The 19,406-nt window shown below is 43.7% G+C and overlaps 1 protein-coding gene across 1 annotated transcript; it reads left to right on the top strand.

Moving 5' to 3' along the window:
• The first annotated feature begins 4,135 nt into the window (after positions 1-4,135).
• Positions 4,136-19,256, top strand: PPP1R7 (protein phosphatase 1 regulatory subunit 7). The gene is made up of 10 exons (XM_078869591.1): positions 4,136-4,180; positions 5,476-5,562; positions 7,496-7,551; positions 7,851-7,916; positions 8,461-8,591; positions 9,714-9,876; positions 11,732-11,848; positions 13,064-13,168; positions 13,367-13,453; positions 14,042-19,256. Exons 1-10 carry the CDS (start codon positions 4,159-4,161, stop codon positions 14,216-14,218), a joined length of 1,011 nt encoding a protein of 336 aa, XP_078725717.1. The 5' UTR covers positions 4,136-4,158; the 3' UTR covers positions 14,219-19,256.
• The last annotated feature ends 150 nt before the right edge of the window (positions 19,257-19,406 follow it).

The raw sequence follows: 19,406 nt of genomic DNA, 5'->3' as shown, positions 1-19,406 counted from the left end.
GATACCGGGTGCATTCAAGGTGAATTGGTCTATTTATAACCACCCCAATGTGTTTTCTGGTTCTGCTGAAGAAGCACGTGGAGTGAAACTCAAGACATCGCGCCAAACAATGCGTGATACAACTCAAAAACACATCGGAGAGTTGCACAGCACAACCGCGAAAAACCTCATATAGGTAAAATTGTAAATTGCACAAGCTGGATTTTTATTTCAAATTTCATCACCATCAACGGTTTGACGATGACTTCGGTGAATGGCGAATGCATTTGCCCACATTGTCATCGCAGATATGTTTGTACACGTGTTGTGTCTCTCGGTGTGCGTGTGCATGATGACTGTCGTTCTACTCTCTCTTGACCCCTTCTGTTAACGCAATAAAATGAAAACTCAGCCAAACTGATCATGGACTGTGCACACAAGCAGCATGTGTACGTGTGTGCACTTGCAATATTTGTTTTATCGGGGTGAACTCTCTCCAGGTGTCCCCGTGCGAATGCCTTAGTTTGGATAAATAAAAAAAATGCAAAGAAAACAGAAATGTAATGTGACGGTTGTTTTGAGGTGGCACGAGTGAATAAGTTCATGGGTTACCCCGTACAATGTCAGTTGTCAAAAGCACATTTTGTTCAAGGAATAAAAACATGTCAGACACACATAATACACAATAATTCATCTTTCGCGTCCCAGCTTGTATAAGCCGAATCTATTTTCGATATCTGCACTCATAACACACCACCACGCTAATTCGCCGTGCTATCGTCATCGGCAAAAGTGGCTGGGAAGCGTCTGGGTTTTGGTGGAACATTCAATGACCTAAGCATTCAAAAAATATGTGCATGTACATCATTAGCCATTTTGTCAATCCACTGCTGGATGAGGGCCTCCCCACACCTTGTCAGTCATGGGGAGTTTCGTCTGCGCGGGTTGCTAAAGGGCGAGGCCCAGGACTGGAAATCTAACGCAGATCGTAGGGTATCATAGCACAGTGCGCTCATCACTACGCCACCACTCAAAAAGTTCCATTATTATACCATGTGGTCGGCTACTCCGATTTTCTTTCTCTCTGTATATTGGAGTCATATCGTGTGCCACTTCTGTCGTCACATCGCACTATCCTCATATGTGACTCCACCGCATCCTCTCGTCTCACCCTCGGTCTCCTCTCTACTCCTTCTGCCCGACACTGGCAGCATCTGCTTTCCCCCTGATCTACATAGGCCCTCGAATCTTCTTTGTCTCTTCTCAACACCGTGGTATTCAAACCATATACAAAGTCCATCCTCCCTCTAAAGCTACAACTTATTTATTCCTCCTCCTCCTCTACCTTGGAGATAATCCCAACATCCACCTTAGCATTCTTATGTCTGCCCTTTCAAACACTATCTTCTCTCCTTCATTAGTTACCACGTCTCTGCAACAAATGCATCTATGATAATGACAGCGTATCCACCAGCCCCGGCGTTGCCCACGTCAACTCCGTCAAGTCCCAGAGCGGCCACGATAATGAGCTGGGCATGAAGGCGATTGCAGGAAGAGTTTTCGCAAATCAGTGATTTGATCGCGGCGTGAGATTGACTACTCGCTCATGCGGCACGGGCTATTTCCGCCATCGAGTGCTCAGTGCGGTATTAATTAAAGGCAGCCACTTCGTAGGACCCTAAGGGGCCAAAATCCCCAAAGTCCATTGTGCAAGTCATAAGCCAGGGATTACTATAGCTTAGGACTTTATTATTATTATGCTTGTTTACCCAGGAAAGCCTCTCTGAGTCTCAAGGCTCTGTTTCAGGAGAATACGGACAAGCGTTTGCAATTTTGGAAAATATTATTATGCCAAAAAGGGTAAACCATATTTTTTTCATCAATGTAGGTATGTGTGATCCCAGTTGATATTTTTTCAGCAATTGGATGTTTGGCCATGGGAGGAAACTGGAAAGCCTGAAAGAAACCCATGCAGAACAGGAGGAGACCATACGAACTGAATCCAGGATCTTCTTGCTGTGATCAGGCAGTGCACATTTGCATGTTACACTTAAGAGTTCACACAAGCACCGAGTGACATCATGGCTGCAAGTATTTCTGACAAATAATCTGGGCCAGAGTAGTCGGTGGAAATTGTCTAGAGTTATATGAATTTAGCATAGACGTATCAATTCAATAGAATCACGTTATTTTTGTATTTAACCAGGTTAGGCCCACTGAGCTATATAACTTTTTTTCAGAAGCGACCAGGCCACAAATTATAGCGCAACGAAGTGGCATATCGTGTGGAAATGTACAGCAGCCAAATACTCTAAACGCACGTTTATAAATGTGGAGGGGGAAAATCGGCGGACCCGGAGAAAAATCTACACGACCACGGGGAGCGAGACATGCAAACTCCAACTATACAACAAGTGTCAGGGTTGGGATCGAACCCGCGACCTAACCTTAAACACCCAGTCGTTCATAAAAGTGGAAGGCGGTATAGTCCTATAGTAATAGAGCAAGTGCAGAATCACTGAACCGGAATTGATAGCTTGAAAGCATTTAGCGCGGGGCCCTTGACAGTGCGGGGCCCGTAGCATTATGTAGCTACTCTTGCTACGAGTTTGAACCGGCACTGGTCAGGCCTGTCCATGACGCTCAGGTATAGTGTCTTCGTGCATTGAGCTTTGAGGGTGAATTCGCCGCACACGTGGCAACACTGCCACCTGTTGCATGACGACAGTGGCACGGGCGACGCACTGCAATACGGAATAAAACCACGGGATTCAAGGTTTTTTTTGCATTGCGGTAAATTAAATTTCTGCGATTGGTGGGGGCAAAAGGCACGAGCACTGGACTACTGCTTAATGTCGAAATGTGAACCTCTCCGTGACGGTTTTATCGCGAAGGGCGCGAATGATAAATCTCACCGCGGCACCCGCTGTGGCCATGAGATGTTTACAACCTCGCCTGGTGTGCAAGGAGGAATCGTGGGTTCAATCCAGACCCTGACGCCCGCTGTATATTTTGGAGTTTGCGTGTCTCTCTCTGTCTCTCTCTCGCTCTCACCTCTCCACGTGGATTTTTCTCCTCCAGAATGGACATCATCACGGCTTTTAAGGGGCCGTCCATAAATGACGTCACGCACCTGGGGGGGGGGGGGGGGTCAGACATTTGTGACGACGTGTGACAAGGGGGGGGGGGGGTGAGAAATGTGACGTCACATCAAAATTCGCAACTTTAAATAAATATAGAAAACGCGTTCTACTTAATTAAATAGACTTTTTAATAAATGTTTTCTCCTACAACATCAGAGTGCAGCGCCACATTAAATACGCACTACAATGACAATAGTTTAAAGCGATTTGAAGCATGTTTTATTTGGGGGGGGGGGGCAGAGCTTTGTGACGTCATATTTGAGGGGGGGGTCTGACTTTTTGCGACGCCGTGTAACGATGGGGGGGGGTAAAAAATCGTCCAAAGTCCCGTGACGTCATTTATGGACGGCCCCTAAAGAGGAGGGTTTCGGATGCTCTCAATGTCCACCCTGACACGCCGAATTCGTCGAGCTGTCATTTGTGATGATCAGGTTGCTTCTGACAAAGAGCGACATTATTTTTCAAAAAAATTTACATGAATAATTCGTGAGCTCGTAAGTAGTAAGGGGCCGTCCATAAATGACGTCACGCGATTTTGGACGATTTTTTACACCCCCCCCCCCTCGTCACACGGCGTCACAAAAAGTCAGACCCCCCCTCAAATATGACGTCACAAAGCTCTGCCCCCCCCCCCCCAAAAAAAATATAAAATATGCTTCAAATGCGCTTTAAACTATTGTCATTGTAGTGCGTATTTAATGTGGCGCTGCACTCTGATGTTGTAGGAGAAAACATTTATTAAAAAGTCGATTTAATTAAGCGGAACGTGTTGTCTATATTTATTTAAAGTTGCGCATTTTCACGTGACGTCACATTTCTCACCCCCCCCCCCCCTCGTCACATATCGTCACAGATGTCTCACCCCCCCCCCCCCCTAGGTGCGTGACGTCATTTATGGACGGCCCCTAAGTTGTGGGGTTTTTCTGAGTGTTCGGCGGGGCGGGGGAGGGTTTAATGAAATCGCGTTTCGGGAAGCGGCTCAGCCGCGCGACTTTCCGTCGGTCCCTGCGCAGGTGACGTCACACGCCCGGGCAGCATGGCGGAGCACAGCATGGAAGGTGAGGCCGCTGGCGATTTGGGGGGTAACGGAGGTAACGGGGTAACGGAAGTAACGGAGATAACGGGGATAACGGGGCTAATGTTGACGTGCTTACCGTGAAGTGAACGGCGTTCAACGTGGGCTTGGTCGAGGCAGTGTGGGTTGCTGGACATCTGTGGGCAAAGAGCTTTGCCGCTCTTCGGATTCCTCTGGTATAGATGACAGATTTTGTAGGTGGTTAATGGGGATATTGATGGGTCAGTAGGGACACCGTGGGGCTACTAAGGATGATGTGTTCATGTGGTTACGGGGGTTAATGTGGTTACTGATGGGTCAGGGACACTGGGGCTAATAAGGATGATGTGTTCACGTGGTTACGGGGGTTAATGTGGTTACTGATGGGTCAGGGACACTGGGGCTAATAAGGATGATGTGTTCATGTGGTTACGGGGGTTAATGTGGTTACTGATGGGTCAGGGACACTGGGGCTAATAAGGATGATGTGTTCATGTGGTTACGGGGGTTAATGTGGTTACTGATGGGTCAGGGACACTGGGGCTAATAAGGATGATGTGTTCACGTGGTTACGGGGGTTAATGTGGTTACTGATGGGTCAGGGACACTGGGGCTAATAAGGATGATGTGTTCATGTGGTTACGGGGGTTAATGTGGTTACTGATGGGTCAGGGACACTGGGGCTAATAAGGATGATTTGTTCATGTGGTTACTGGGGGTAATGTGGTTACTGGTGGGTCAGGGATAGAGTGGGGTTAATAAGGATGATTTGTTCATGTGGTTACTGGGGGGGGGGGGGGGGGTTCATAGGAACAATGTGGGATTCATCGGGATGATGTGTGGTTAATGAAGATATTGGTCTGCATAGGATTTCTGTCGTGTTAATGTCGCTGTCAATTGTCACTTGGACTGACGACCACTAATTAGCACGGTTGGTTGGCTACATACGGTGAAAATTAAGTTCTTCATACATAAATGTTTCTGATTTTAATGTTCATGCTGAATGTACAGCTCCGTAATGTTCATGGGATGTGGTTAATGTGCTTGTATTGTTGCTGTGTTGATATTTGTGTGTTACTAGTGGCGGGTGTGGTTGTGATGTGGTTGTTGTATATATTAGTGCCGATGTGAGTAAACAGTCATCTGATTGTTGTTGTTGTTATTCGTGGTGTGTGTGAGCTTGATGTGATGTTTGTCGTTATGAGTGTGATGCTGTGCTTGTTGTTGTTGTCATCAGTGGTGTTGTTATTGCCGGCGTGAGCACGAGATGGATGAGTGATTTCCTCACCCCTGCGTCAGTTGACAGACGGCCCGAGTCGGAGGAGTCTGCGGATGAGGAGGCGACAGGAGGTGCCGCTTTGAGTCCGAAGCAGCAGCAGCAGCATGGTGCTTGTTCTCTTCCATCACTTACATAATTTACTTAATCGTCATTAACAATTCATCGCTACGTATTGGGACGGAACTGTGGCGGTGTGATGAACCTGGCAGCCCCAGTTCGATTCCCCTAACATCAGTGGCAAGTGATATCTGAACCGGTGCTGGGCAAACCTACCCTCGCGCAAAAAATTGACCAGCGTGGTGAAATGTGGTCAAACAATCCCTCGATTGGTTTGATGTGCAGAAGCCTTCATCCAGCAGTAAAATGACAAAATGGCTGATTATCGTTTTTTTAAATATATATAATATAATCACTGCACTAACACCATTACTAGTATTAATATTAACAGCACACCTCAATTTGCATACTTAACAGCAATCACGGCATTAACAGGCACGTTAACATCACCAGTAACATCGTCCTTCTTAACACGAACGACGCGCGATTATGGTTACGCTACAAATCATTGATATTAACTTCCTTATATCTTTGTTCCGCACATTTTATCAGACGTGAGAGGGGCTCGCGTTTACATTTTCATTGCAACCTTCGGAACCCATTCCCATTCAAAGCTGAATGTCCTGTAATGTAGGTTCACAGTTTGTGTGTCGACAGCGGCCAAGGCTTGTGTGAAACACTCGGGTTCTCCATGTTCAATGGATGCAGTGTTTATTCATTAACATAGCTGCACGCTGCACATAAAGACCCATGTGTTATTCGGTCTTCAAAGGAAAGCCAGTTCGTTTTACGTTTAGCGGTTGACTACATGCATGAAAAAATTAGCTTGTAAGTGATAAAATGCTGCTTTTAAGTGATATAATGATGTAGTGATGTATTTTTTCACGCGACAGAAATACACATTCACTCAGTTTTGTATCGCCCCACTAGCAAAGCTTTTAAACGATTTAATAGCAGATATGTGGCATATAAAGCTTTGAACGTGTTTAGTTTAACAGACTCCTGTGCCTATAATTCATTAGCTGTTCTCTAATCCACTGTTGGATGAAGGCCACCCCATGTCTTTTGATGCTGCAATTTGTGTCACTCCTGCACACGAACCGATCTCATTGCTCCATCTCTTTGGTGGGTGCCCTCTGGGCCCCGTCCTCTCCATTGACTGTCATTCCAACCACCAGTCTTGATGTCTACCACCAATCATCTGTGCTTGTAATGTGTTTTTTTCAAGGACCATTTTCCTGAAGTCAACGTGATGTCGCTGATTTGGGATTGTTCCCAGGTTCATGTGTCCCTGCATTGTGTATGTAATTACTGGTTGGAGATCTAAAGATGGACCGCGGGTGTGTAGTTATAGAATTCTGTTTTTTGTCAATTGAGTTTTCCATATGCAATACTGGATTAAATAAATCAAATATAGAATCTTAATTGACACTGATGAACAATTGTTTGGCATTAAATTGGGTGCTGTTGGGTAGACTGCCAATTGGCAACCCAGTTAATTGTTGAATGCGAATTGTCCTGAACTTGTTGTAAAATGCAAGGACTCTTTCTACATCAGTACATACTGCTGGTCTTTTATGGCATGTGCACAAGTAAAGTTCACCCACAAGGTCACATTACATATTGCATAAAGATCAGCGCCAGAATTAGGTATCTTGATCCCCAGGACATTGGGCAGGTGGCTCAGTGGTCGAGCGAGCGGCTCGCAATCACAAGGTTGCGAGTTCAATTCCTCATAGGGGGTTGACTCATCCCATTGTCTTCTGGGGGTCGATAAAATAAGTATCACTATTGTGGGGAAGTCAACAGTGGTTGTACGATGACGTACTTGTACGTCGTCGGAATGGGAAAGCGTTACTATTCATATTTATACTATAACATCAATTGCCCCTCTAAATCTAGCCCTGCAAGAAATGAACAAATGCGAGTGGGTTCGGTCTGTCAGTGTAAGCGTGCGTATGGGTCGGTGTTATGGCTTTTCAGGTCAGAATGAGGTAGCAGTGGATATCACCACCATAGAGCTCAACCCTGATGATGAGGTACAGTCCCACTACAGTGCTACACACAAATGGAATGTCACGTTGCATCTGTTGTGGCGTCATGTAAAGACAAACCGAATGCATAAACAAACAGCAGGAGGACTTCTACATCAGCTGTCCTGCTGTGTTTGTTTCACACCTGATGACGGTTCCTTGTGTTGCGATCGAAACGTCGTGATCAATTATTTTTCCTACCTGCGTGACTTTTCCGAAAGAACCAAAGAGTATGGATTCCTGCAGTCACGAAAGCTTCAAATCAAGATTAATCCGAATGCAATTAATGCCTTACTTTTTTGCAGGAGGTGGACTTGAACCACTGTCGTATTGGGAAGATAGAGCGACTTGAAATCCTGACGAAAGTTCAGGTCAGTACCAGTAAGAAGAATAACTTTTAAGAAAACAAATGGTGCATTCTGCCAACTTGAACTTACCACTTTGTTCCAGTAAAGGGTTATACTAGGAAGGCCATCATCCAGCAGTTGATTGACAAAAGCGATGTGCATGTGTAATAAGTGGGCATTATTAAAGGAATAGAGTGGTGGAGCATTGGTTAGTGCATTCTGCTATAAGCCAAGCAATTAATATCTTGCCCTTAGCTATCATCATTGGCGAGTGATATCTGAATCAGTTGTGGCCCCTCGTCCCACCCCCTTCACCAGCCCACATGATGAAGTACGCACAAACAACCCACATGATCAACATGGCATGGGGAGGCCTTTATCCAGCAGTTGACTGACATAATATATTTGTGAAATGGATTTGCTGTATGGTTTTGTATTTGTTTTGCTTTTTTTATTAGAATCACTGCACAATGTTTGATGGCGTTCATTCAACTCCGTCATGTAACCGAAGAGTGATGCTATCGGTGCGGTGCTTGGTGTGGGTGGGTGTTAATGTTTGCCGGAACAGGTGCTGTGCTTGCGACAAAACATGATAGCCCAGATTGAGAACCTGGAGAGCTTGACGACCCTGCGGGAGCTCGACTTGTACGACAATGTCCTCAAGAAGATTGAGAATCTTGACACGCTGGTGAACCTAGAGTGAGTCTTCTTTTTCGTGCCCTTTAATTCACTGTCATCTTTCCAACCTTATTCACGTTGAATGTTGCCATCACTGCCCAAGGCTGCATTCATACATGCTGTTTAACTATAACAGCAGTGGTGCTTTGGTACAGCATATATATTTTAAAACTTATCCCTTTTCACAAAACACTTCTATTTTTATGAAACCCAATTTCAAGATGCCACCCACGGTAGCGTGAAAGTGACTCATACCTAGACATATTATAGGAAAGGATGATTCTTGTCAAATTGTCAACATTTTGCTTGGTTTTCAACTTAACTGATTTGCTGAAAAACGAAATCTCTTGTCACGTTTGCCCACGGACAACTCGATTTGTTAACCTTTGTCAGGTGATCTAGAGCTGCTTCTCTAATTGACATACCTACACAATCCGACCCACAAAAGAAACCACTGATGCATCGGATAATATGTCATGAAAGCTTACGTGAAATCTTACCAATCACACATAGGTGAACATGTCTTGTGAACAGTACCCCCCTGTGTGTTTTTAAACGTTATTCCTTCAAAAATGTGATTAGGCTGATGACAGCTAAAAAGCCGTGCTTGTTTAATCGCTCTCCATGCTTTGCATCATTCATGGGCCCTTGCGAAAACTGTTGCACAATGCAGCTGTTTTAAATTGCCTGTGCCAGTACACGTGCATTCATAGCATCTCTTAAAAACTAACCATGCTACTTGAAACTTACCAATGTTTTTTTAGACATACCATAAATGTGGGTTATTGTAATTGCTTTTAACAAATGTAATATATTAACATCTTGCATGGTGATGTCTATTTGTGTAAAATTTGCTTGTGGTCAGAATAGTAAGGATTGTTACATATAGAAGTAGTTTAATGAAGTATTACGAAAATGTTTGCCTCCTTTCCATTAATTTTTTTAGGTTTAATGCACTTGTACATGACTTTTATTTTTCTCATATTTATCTTCATTCCGGCTTTTCAGCCTTTATTCCATTGAATACTTCAGTCATGTCTTGTATGTAATTTATATAGGTTGTATGAGTAATCGGCAAGTATGCTGATAGTTCATTTGTTTGCATTTTATAAACATCTGCCCATTTGGTGACGCGTCGATCAGGATGCTTGACATTTCGTTCAACGTGCTGCGCAAGATCGAGGGCCTGGACACGTTGAGAAAAGTTCGCAAGCTCTTCCTCGTGAGCAACAAGATCACCAAAATTGAGAACCTGAACTCTCTGACTGAGCTGCGCATGCTGGAGGTGGCATCTAACCGCATTCGGGTAAGAATTGGCCACCCCTTAACACATTGAAGTCCACAAGTGTGACGCATACAGAACCTGTTCCCTTCATATCCCACGGGCCAATGCTCTCTTCTCAGAAACCTGTAACACGTGACCCCATAGCCATTGTCAATTTCTCAGCAGCTTGTATAGCTGCGTGGTTGGGGGTCATCCATTTAGTACGTACGCAAAAATCTGTCAAAACTTGACCCCTCCCCCCCCTCCCTGTACGCACGCGTACTTTTTACACCCCTTCCCCACCTGCATACGTACGCTTGACGCACCCCCCCCCCGAATCCTATAGAACGGCCGATATTTAATCCATGCAGAAACGATCAAGGATTAATAATATTCACGTGTTTAAGCAAGCAGTCCACTGCCGGACTATCTAACTCATTTGAAGGCCAATGTAGGCAATTTATTATCGAAGCTCCACCCCCCCCCCCCGTTTCCTATGCGTACGCACACTGTCAATAGACCCCCCCCATACGCAAGCGGCACGCATTTGGGTTAACCCCCCTCTCCTCCATGCATACGTATGAAATGGATGGCCCCTCGTGAGCTGCTTAGTCAGCTGACTTCAAAGTTGTGACAGTTAAAAACAGGGACTGGGACAATTCACAAACCCTCCACCCCTTCGGCGTTTCGATGATTTGTCAAAAAAAAATCTGCTTCATCTTTAAAAAAATTAAGAATATTTTTTTTTGCATGGGTGATGTGAACCCATTTCCATATACAACGTATCATAACAAAAGAGTAATTGACAGGGGTTTGTCATTCCACTGTGGCCACATTCGCTGGACAAAGTGCCGAGGACAATGAACCACATTAGTTAAACGTTAATGTAATATCAGACCTCATATACATACACAACACGATAAACATTCAGATACAACTATTCAATCTTGATTTGAAGCTTTCATGACTGCACGGATCCATACTCTTTGGTTCTTTCGGTAAAGTCACGTAGGTAGAAACATGAAATAAAAAATAATATATCACGACGTTTCGATCGCAACACAAGCGGTCGTCCTCAGGCGGAAAAAATAATCCAGCAGTTGAACTGCTGGACCAGCGAGAGAGCTGTTACAACAAGAGGTAAAATATGTGGTGAAGGGCAAGCAGGCGGGGTCTGAGCTGGAAAGGAAATCCATCCCCGGACGCAAGCACGTCAGTTGTGTTAATTGGGGGAGCTTAGGGAGAGAGATTACATTTTTTTTATTTGACCATGTAAGGCTCACTGAGCTATATAGCTCTTTTTCAGAAGCGATCTGGCCACAAGTGATAGATCAACGAAGTGGCTTATCATGTGGACATGTATAGCAGACACATATTCATTTAAATTGGAGGTACACTTTTAAAGGAGTTCTCCATGCATACATACAGACTAGCTGGGTTCATGTAAATGCTACTTAAATTATATTGGTAGGAACCACCTGGTTCCACCAGCCCACGGGATTATTGTGTGTGTCCGTCAGTCGTGCATCCAAAAATGGGAGGGGTAGGGCTGGGTGGAAAGGGGAGGGTGGGGAGGGGCTGGGTGGGGAGAGGCTGGGTGGGGAGGGTGGGAAGGGGCTGGGTGGGGAGGGTGGGAATGGGGGGGGGGGTGAGACGGGTGGGGCTGGGTGGGGAGGGGCTGGTCACCCCGTGGTGCCCTTATAAAACTCAACGTTTAACCTACTCACGCCGGCTTGTACCCGCCCTCACAGTCGGCCATATTTGCGTAATACACCACGCCGCCGTTGACCCTGGCCATTGACTGAGCAACCCAACATTCCTACCAGCTCCCTCCGCGGGAATGTGTTAACACTGGCAACCGCGTGTGTGATGTTTTTGTTGCCTTTTCTCCCTGCAGGTCATTGAAAACATTGAGACTCTAAAGAACTTGGATTCGCTGTTCATTGGGAAGAACAAAATCACCAAACTGCAGAACCTTGACAGCCTCACCAACCTGACCGTGCTTAGTATACAGGTATCAGACCATAGAATAATGTATTTAACATTTATTTAAAGATGCTGCATGTTGCTTGTGATACGTCTCGTAATGCATGTCTCTATGCCAACACTGATTTAAGTCGGTGTAATGATTTGTGTATTCACCACAGTGTAAAAATACATTCTTATTGTATTATTCTTATTCTTGGTTCTTTCGGTAAAGTCACTTTACCGAAAGCACCAAGAATATGAATCCCTGCAGTCATGAAAGCTTTAAATCAAAATGTATTATTCTTGTTTACCCAGGAAAACGTCACGCAGTCTGCAGACTCTTTTACAGGAGGGTCCTGCACAACTTTTTGCAATAAGAGGCAATGTTGCTATGTGTAATTCCAATTTAGTAATTTGCATGTTTTATTTGAACATTGGGATGTTTGGCCAAGAACAGAATAACACTGCAACCCAGAAGCTCTACCATTCACTGGATCGCTGGGGTGTGAACTGCTACATTTCTCGGTTTAATATGAAATAAATAAGCAAGTAACTTTATATGAATGCATTGCTCATGTATGCAAATGTCACCATCAACTGTAGTCCTTAATATTATCTGAGCAAATATTCCAACTTGGTTCGATAAGTGAACTCTTCCATCATAAATCTTGTGCGTGCGTCTCTGACACTACTTGCTTACTTTTTGTTGATAGCAGTAGTTGTCTCATCGTCTCATGGATAGACTCGCTCCCATCATAGTAATGTGCAATTTACATATGCCACTCACCACAGCTGTTAACAGGATATGGAGCACCGTTTCAAGCTTGTTTGAGCAAACCACCACTTATGACTCTTTTAAGCATCTACATATGCCCTTTGACCCGGTGTCAACGCTTACTCATGGGTGACACGGTGGCGAGATGTTAACTACCTCGCCTGGTATACAGGAGGTCGTGGGTTTAATCTTGACCCTGACGCCTGCATATTTGGAGTTTGCATGTTCTCCCTGTGGTCGCGTGGATTTTTATCCGGGTCCTCTGGTTTTTCCCTCCACATTTAGAAACTTGTGTTTAGAGTATTTGGCTGCTATACATTTTCACATGATAAGTCACTTCGTTGAAATTTCATTTGTGGCCAGATCGCTTCTGAAAAGAGCGATACAGCTCAGTGGGCCTTTCTTGGTAAAATAAAATAAAGTTTCGTTGAGTTTGCTCCATGTGACCTTTATGCTTCTGTGTCTCTGTGTGTCCTGTGACCCCAGAGTAACCGGATCACCAAGATAGAAGGCTTGAGCAGCCTCGTGAACTTGCAGGAGCTCTACCTGAGCCACAACGGCATTGAGGTCATCGAGGGCCTTGAGAACAATGTGAGTGTTGTACATTTTTAATTGTTGTTTTTTATATAATATACAGTACGTTGTCTGAAACTCTTTTTGAGATGTGTACTTCCACTGATTACTTTGAAAGCGTTTTACCATGGTGCTGAGTGAATGTTTTAGTTGATGCCTCCACTGCAGTCTATTTCGCACCGTTTATCTTTGCCCTTCGTGCTGGTGTTTGTACAGAAAAAACTAACGACGTTGGACATCGCCGCCAATCGCGTGCGAAGGATCGAGAATGTGGGCCACCTGACAGAGCTGCAGGAGTTCTGGGTGAGTATTGCTCCCCAGTTCCTTCTCCGCAGCCCACTTAGTGCACTGAGCTGGCACGAGCACTCCCATGATTAATTCAAGGCACAAACACACGTTAGAAAGTGTTCCAAGAAATCCGGCGACTTGAAGCAGGGGTGGCGCGTTCGCCGCTATTTTAAGAAGTTGGAGGTTGGAATCAGGCAGGCCGCCCTGGTTAATACATCAGGTGTACGAACGATAAAATACTAAGTGAACTCTGCTTTATAGTGACCGTTAAAGATCCTGTGAGATCATTTAAAAAGAATAGGCTATTGTGTGCTGGTGTCATGATCCATATTTACAAATTAGAAAAATAATTCCTGCAAATTACTTAATTGCGGATTACACTTGTCAATCTTTGCCCCCCTACTGTTAAAACTAAAGCTCACTTGCAGGCTCACCTTGTGCCGTATACGGACAACTGCAATCGGGGTTCCTTTGGAAAAGCTTAAGTGAGATGTGCCCTAGAAAGGCAAAGATCACGATTATAAAAAAAATTATGCATATGCGCGATTTTTATTTCTTTAAACGTGCAACGTGGTAATGCCTTAACTCGCTTGCCCTTTGCAGATGAACGACAACCAGATCTCCAACTGGAATGACGTGGACGAGCTGAAGAACGCGCGGGGCCTACAGACCGTCTACCTAGAGCGCAACCCTCTGCAGCGCGACCCACAATACCGCCGCAAGATCATGCTGGCACTGCCGTGGGTACGGCAGATCGACGCCACCTACGTGCGCTTCTAGCGCAAGGCTGAGTGCCGGCGACGATCTTTTTCTCGACACTGAAGATTTGGGAATTGAGATTTTTCCGTAGCTTTGTTAGAACAAATATTATTTGGGTGCGTTTTGTTAGCTACAGTACAACGTCGCATATCTGTTCTAGATTTGAAGCTTTTGTGACTGCAAGGATTCATACTCTTAGGTTTTGTCGGTAAAGTCATGTAGGAAAAAAAATAAAAATAGAAATAAATAATAAATCACGACGTTTCAGAGGCAACACAAGTCTGGTGGGACCGTCACAGCTACATTTACTGTATCAAGTAACTGTATCAAGTAAATTTAGCTGTGACGGTCCCACCTGATGACAGAGACTTGTGTTGCCTCCGAAACGTCGTGATTGATTATTTTATTTATATTATTATTATTTAAATTATTTACCTACATGACTTTACCGAAAAAACCTAAGAGTATGTCGCATATCTGATTAGCAGGGTCACTGGTTTTGGGCAGATTTATTTTTAAAAGGTTGGATATGTGAGCATCTGTCGACAGAAGATGACCGTTGCGCCATGCACAAATAGGTTACTGGACAAATATACAGCGCTAAACGACTCTTAACATGGGAAAACCGTTGACCTGTCCGTCAGAAGTAAGCGAATGTACGCAGGATTAAGGATACATTATTTCGTATGCAAATGCTGGCTTTGTGAACAACTAGAAAATCACACTTTCATTATGCACAGGGTTTGGGCAGCAAATTGGTCAGGGTGGTTATGTCATGGTCGGATATGTGACGGTCTACTGTATATAAGTTGAAACTCTTTAGTAGTAAAAGCAGTACTTAAGTAGAACCTCAAGAGAGCATGAAGCCACTTTTTTGGCTTGAAATTTACTCTAGGGAGACCAGGTCGTCTGGCCTGGACGGTGTGGATATGACAGGCGAGATTTGTGTGCAATTGGATGTGGGGGTATGATTTGTTAAATTGCGTTCCATAGTGTGTCAGGGTATGTTAATGTCGTTTTTTAAAAGTCTGAAAGCGTTTGGGTCTTCCATGTTGCCTCGTATATTGCTTGTGTATGCGTTGTTTTTACCGTGCATCTGACAACATTTCTTTACCATCCTGAGAGGTGCAGTTTAATCGTAAAATGTCAAGTATCCAGAAACCCAATTCAGAAACTGCATTTTAAGCCACTGATGCTTAGAAAAGTGGTTTCAGCATGCACTGTCGAAATCGTTTCGAATATTTGCCCCACATTCTCATTATTCCAGAAGCTAGAATTCCTGGCAACATGGCAACTGCATAAATAGTTTCATAGGTGTCTCACTAAAAATAGTAGAGCCGTGGTTATGCTAAACTGTCTTTACTTTCTGCCAGCTCTTTGAAAATGAATAAATTACCGAAAATGTGTCCTAGTTGCTCACTGCCAAGTGCTTCCACTACACCCTTGATGTGGATGATGTGGAGGAGCAGCAGTTCACATTTCTTGAGACGTTATGTTCTCATAAATTAAATACATGGGATGAAGTAACAGCGCTAGTTTTTTTAATCGCTGCATTGTGTCTGCATGCGTATGTTACAAGTTGTATTGTAATTGTCACATTTGAGTGCTCACACATTACTTGCAAGGAGGCCATTCCTTGCCTGCATTTAACCTCGGCTTCACTAACCCGATGCTTTACACGTGTATTGAAGATTACAAACCTATAACTCTCCGCTGTGTGTATTCGGGTCATGCCGCATTTGTCCGGCACGATGCCTGTTTTGCTATGTGGGCAGGGAGAATCTTCAAGAGCTCAATATTTGAACATCGTGCCCAACTAAAATCTGTGCAATTTTAAAATACTTTAGAGAGTTATACTGTACAGCACAAGCCAGACGAGCTGTGCAGTAAATTATGAATAACCTTAAATGTGATTTTTAGAAAATGGGCTACTTTGCAACTGCAGGTCACTGTTAAGTTATTTATATACAGTACTGCTTGTTACGTTGTGATTCAGTCAAAAGCTTTTCAGATACATCATTATGGGAGTGGCTGTTCTGGCAGAGTTTATGGTGACCTGGAGTGTGTAAAACATTTAGCTATTAATATATAGCAATTTTGTATAAATAATGGGTAATTGTGATGAGATAGCCAATCGTATGACGTTTTAGATTCAGTGTACCTGGAGACAAACAGTCCACCTTTATCAATGTTACCAGATCATGGGACACAGCTTTTTGAAATGAGGAAATATTTAAATAAATTTCAACACACGACAGTCACCCAGAACTCCGCATTAGTCAGTAAAGGCAAGCAATTTAACGGGCTTTTTTATCCATTGACAAAATGTACCATCGTAAGCAAATGTATCAAGTGTTTGATTATTCGTTTTAATTATAACCAGCTGTCTTGTTGAATACCAGTTGTGCATCTTGCAATCAATCGCTTTAAATTGACGGACCTAACCAGTGCGATTGGAGGGTCACTGGTTTCGGCAACTAATTTGTATCCCTAAGATAACGATGTGGGCGATGTGGTTGGTATTTTTTCCTGTCCATTCTCGCTTTGAATGCACTCCAGTTGATCGTTGCGTGTGGTTTGAAGTGGCTGAACAGCAGTGTGCCTTGAGGCTGGAAAACAGCCAGGAACAATTTGCCATCAAGTTCAATTGTCACGAGCTGTCGCGTTGATTCAACTCTGTGGCGTGACCTTGTTTAAAGGGGTGGCATGCAAAACTCAGGGTTTAGGGGTTGGGCACGACACAATGTTAAACAAGCTCTCCGTTACACGTAGTAAGGGTGTCCTCAGCCTGCAGCAGTGGGAGGGGGGCTCAGCTCCCTACAACCCTGCCCTGATGCTACAGGGCTAAGTATTTTGAACAGCATGTCATAGTAAATTCGGTTATGGCTTGATCGCAAGCAATATTCGGCAATTTCAAATACATATTGAAGGTTCTCCACAGACCTAATTCTGTGTATCGTTCACAGCTGAATGTCACTTGATTGCATGATTTTAGGGAAAGTGGTTGATATAATCTCATCTAATCGCAGAGGTCGTATTTTGTCATTTCATTTTACAAATTCTTATTCCATAACATGCTGTTGCAATTTTCTTATCACATGGAATGTTGGATGTCTTCAGTCGTAACTTATTTAAGTTGTGATGTTTAACCTGTATATGTGCTCTCCTACCAAGAATGAGAATGTTGCTTTATATAACAAAAGTATTACCCAAGAAAAGCTGATGATATTTTGTTGCTTTTCCACATAATTACAGGCCTTTGTCAATCAGCTGCTAGATAAACGCCTTCACACACCATGATAGTCAAGGGGGTTGTGTGCACATACTTCACCATACTGGTCCGTACGGGCTGAAGACATGTAATTTGGCTAAATTCCAGCTCAAAGAGTTCAACGTTTTCCATGTGGCATGGCTGGTGGGAAGTCCTGCCTTCTGCGTGGACGTCACATTGTCGAACACGTCCCTGCGAGAGATGCGAATGGATAATTAAATGGTTTCTTGATGCCATGAGCACAATCTGGATACAATTATGGGGAAATTACAAGGAAAATTTAAACTTAATATGCTGTTGTACAGAGAAATGTAACAAATTGCATGTGTTAAAAGCAACACTGCTCATCAGAGGACTGTTAAGCAAAACTTCGTGATGATTTATTGCGTCGCCTTTCGAAATTCCACGTATTTATTTTCTTAAATATTGTGGTTGTAAAGTGTTTAAAACAATATAATGTACCATATATAGCAGTTATATTTATCTCGTTTGAAACCTTTAGCAGCTCGTATCAATCTTACATGCTTTCCGTGATACCGAGTATACCACCTTGCAATGTTATCTCAAAAGTGAAGATAATTCATAGATCTTGAGGTGACTTTGTCATTTAATCTTCAGAATAGGCCTAACATTGCAGGAAGAGATTACAGGTGGGCTGCTCGTTTCACTTGTATTTTTGGGGCCAAATTCCAAGCACCTGAACTCTCCTCCTCAGTGACTTACCAATATGGCCCTGGCAGCAGTGAAATGTCGATGATAGTGGTGCTTGTAATCGTAACGTACATGACGTTGCAGTGTTGGGGTGCATGTGTGGTGCAAACGTCAGAGCAGTGGGTCCGTTGTGGTACTACCCCCTAGCAGGTCTACAAACAAAATGAGCACAAATGCATATTTAAATATATCAACCCATGAATATATACCAGGAGTTGGGGAGCCGATGGCTTCTCGGCAAGATATTGACCGGACGTTCATTTCATAGGGCCCACGACTTTATTTCATATGGCCCACGACTTTATTTATTATGGCCCATGTCCACATTCGGCTTCTTCGAAACGGCCGGTGGCCACAACATATATTTATCGCTTCAAGTATCTTTGTAGCATGCATTGGGTACGAGAGGGGACTATTTTCAATCTGGCAAGGGCTGTTGATAATTTGAGTGCACTAAGTCTCTTCTGTCAAGTCAATTCTGGAGGTTGCCTCTGGCATTACTAATGCGTGGTGATGGCCCCTCAAATGGACCTGAAAGCCCTATTTGGGCCCTCGATAAGAGAAAGATTCCCTCTCCCTTTGATCTAAAAGAAATGCTGCAAGGTTGAAGTAATATTTGCCGGGATGTGAGCTTCAAATACGTGTGTTAAGCAGTATCAACAACCCTTGCAGTATCGTCCTCTACGTTTTGAAGACGGGAAACAGATTGAGGCTTGTTGGTTCTGGAGATGGCCAATTGAACCTCATGGTGGAACCCCGGTGTCCCGAATAAACTGAAGTCAAAATCGTAATGAGTTCATTTGATGTCGCAACGCAGTTTTTGTGAGAGCCGAGGGCTTATGGAACCCCGGGGTCCCGCCATAAGGTTCACTTGTTATGATGTCGAATCGTACAATGAATGTCTTAATTACACAGGAAGTAGACATCTTAATTTGTATTTTGAGACAATCGTATTGCAAATGATATGGTAAATGCTGTTGATTATATTTTGTAATCGTGTACAGTGAGACTACACATCCTTAACGGATATTGAATATTTGCAGTACACTGTATATGTTATTCGTGATGTAATAAAATAATAACAATAACATGCGTTTCCCGTATCTCGTTTTCTTTTAAAGAACTACAGTAACTTAAGCCATTAATGTTGTACATCACCAAAGACTTGGCACATGCTGGAATGGCCTGAAGTGGATTTTGACTTTAGTAATTGTTTTGTTGTTTAAT

Source organism: Lampetra fluviatilis, chromosome 28 (assembly GCF_964198595.1).
Source record: "Lampetra fluviatilis chromosome 28, kcLamFluv1.1, whole genome shotgun sequence".
Lineage (NCBI taxonomy): Eukaryota > Metazoa > Chordata > Hyperoartia > Petromyzontiformes > Petromyzontidae > Lampetra > Lampetra fluviatilis.
The sequence above is the reverse complement of the archived record's forward strand: the minus strand, read 5'-3'. Positions and strand labels throughout refer to the sequence as shown.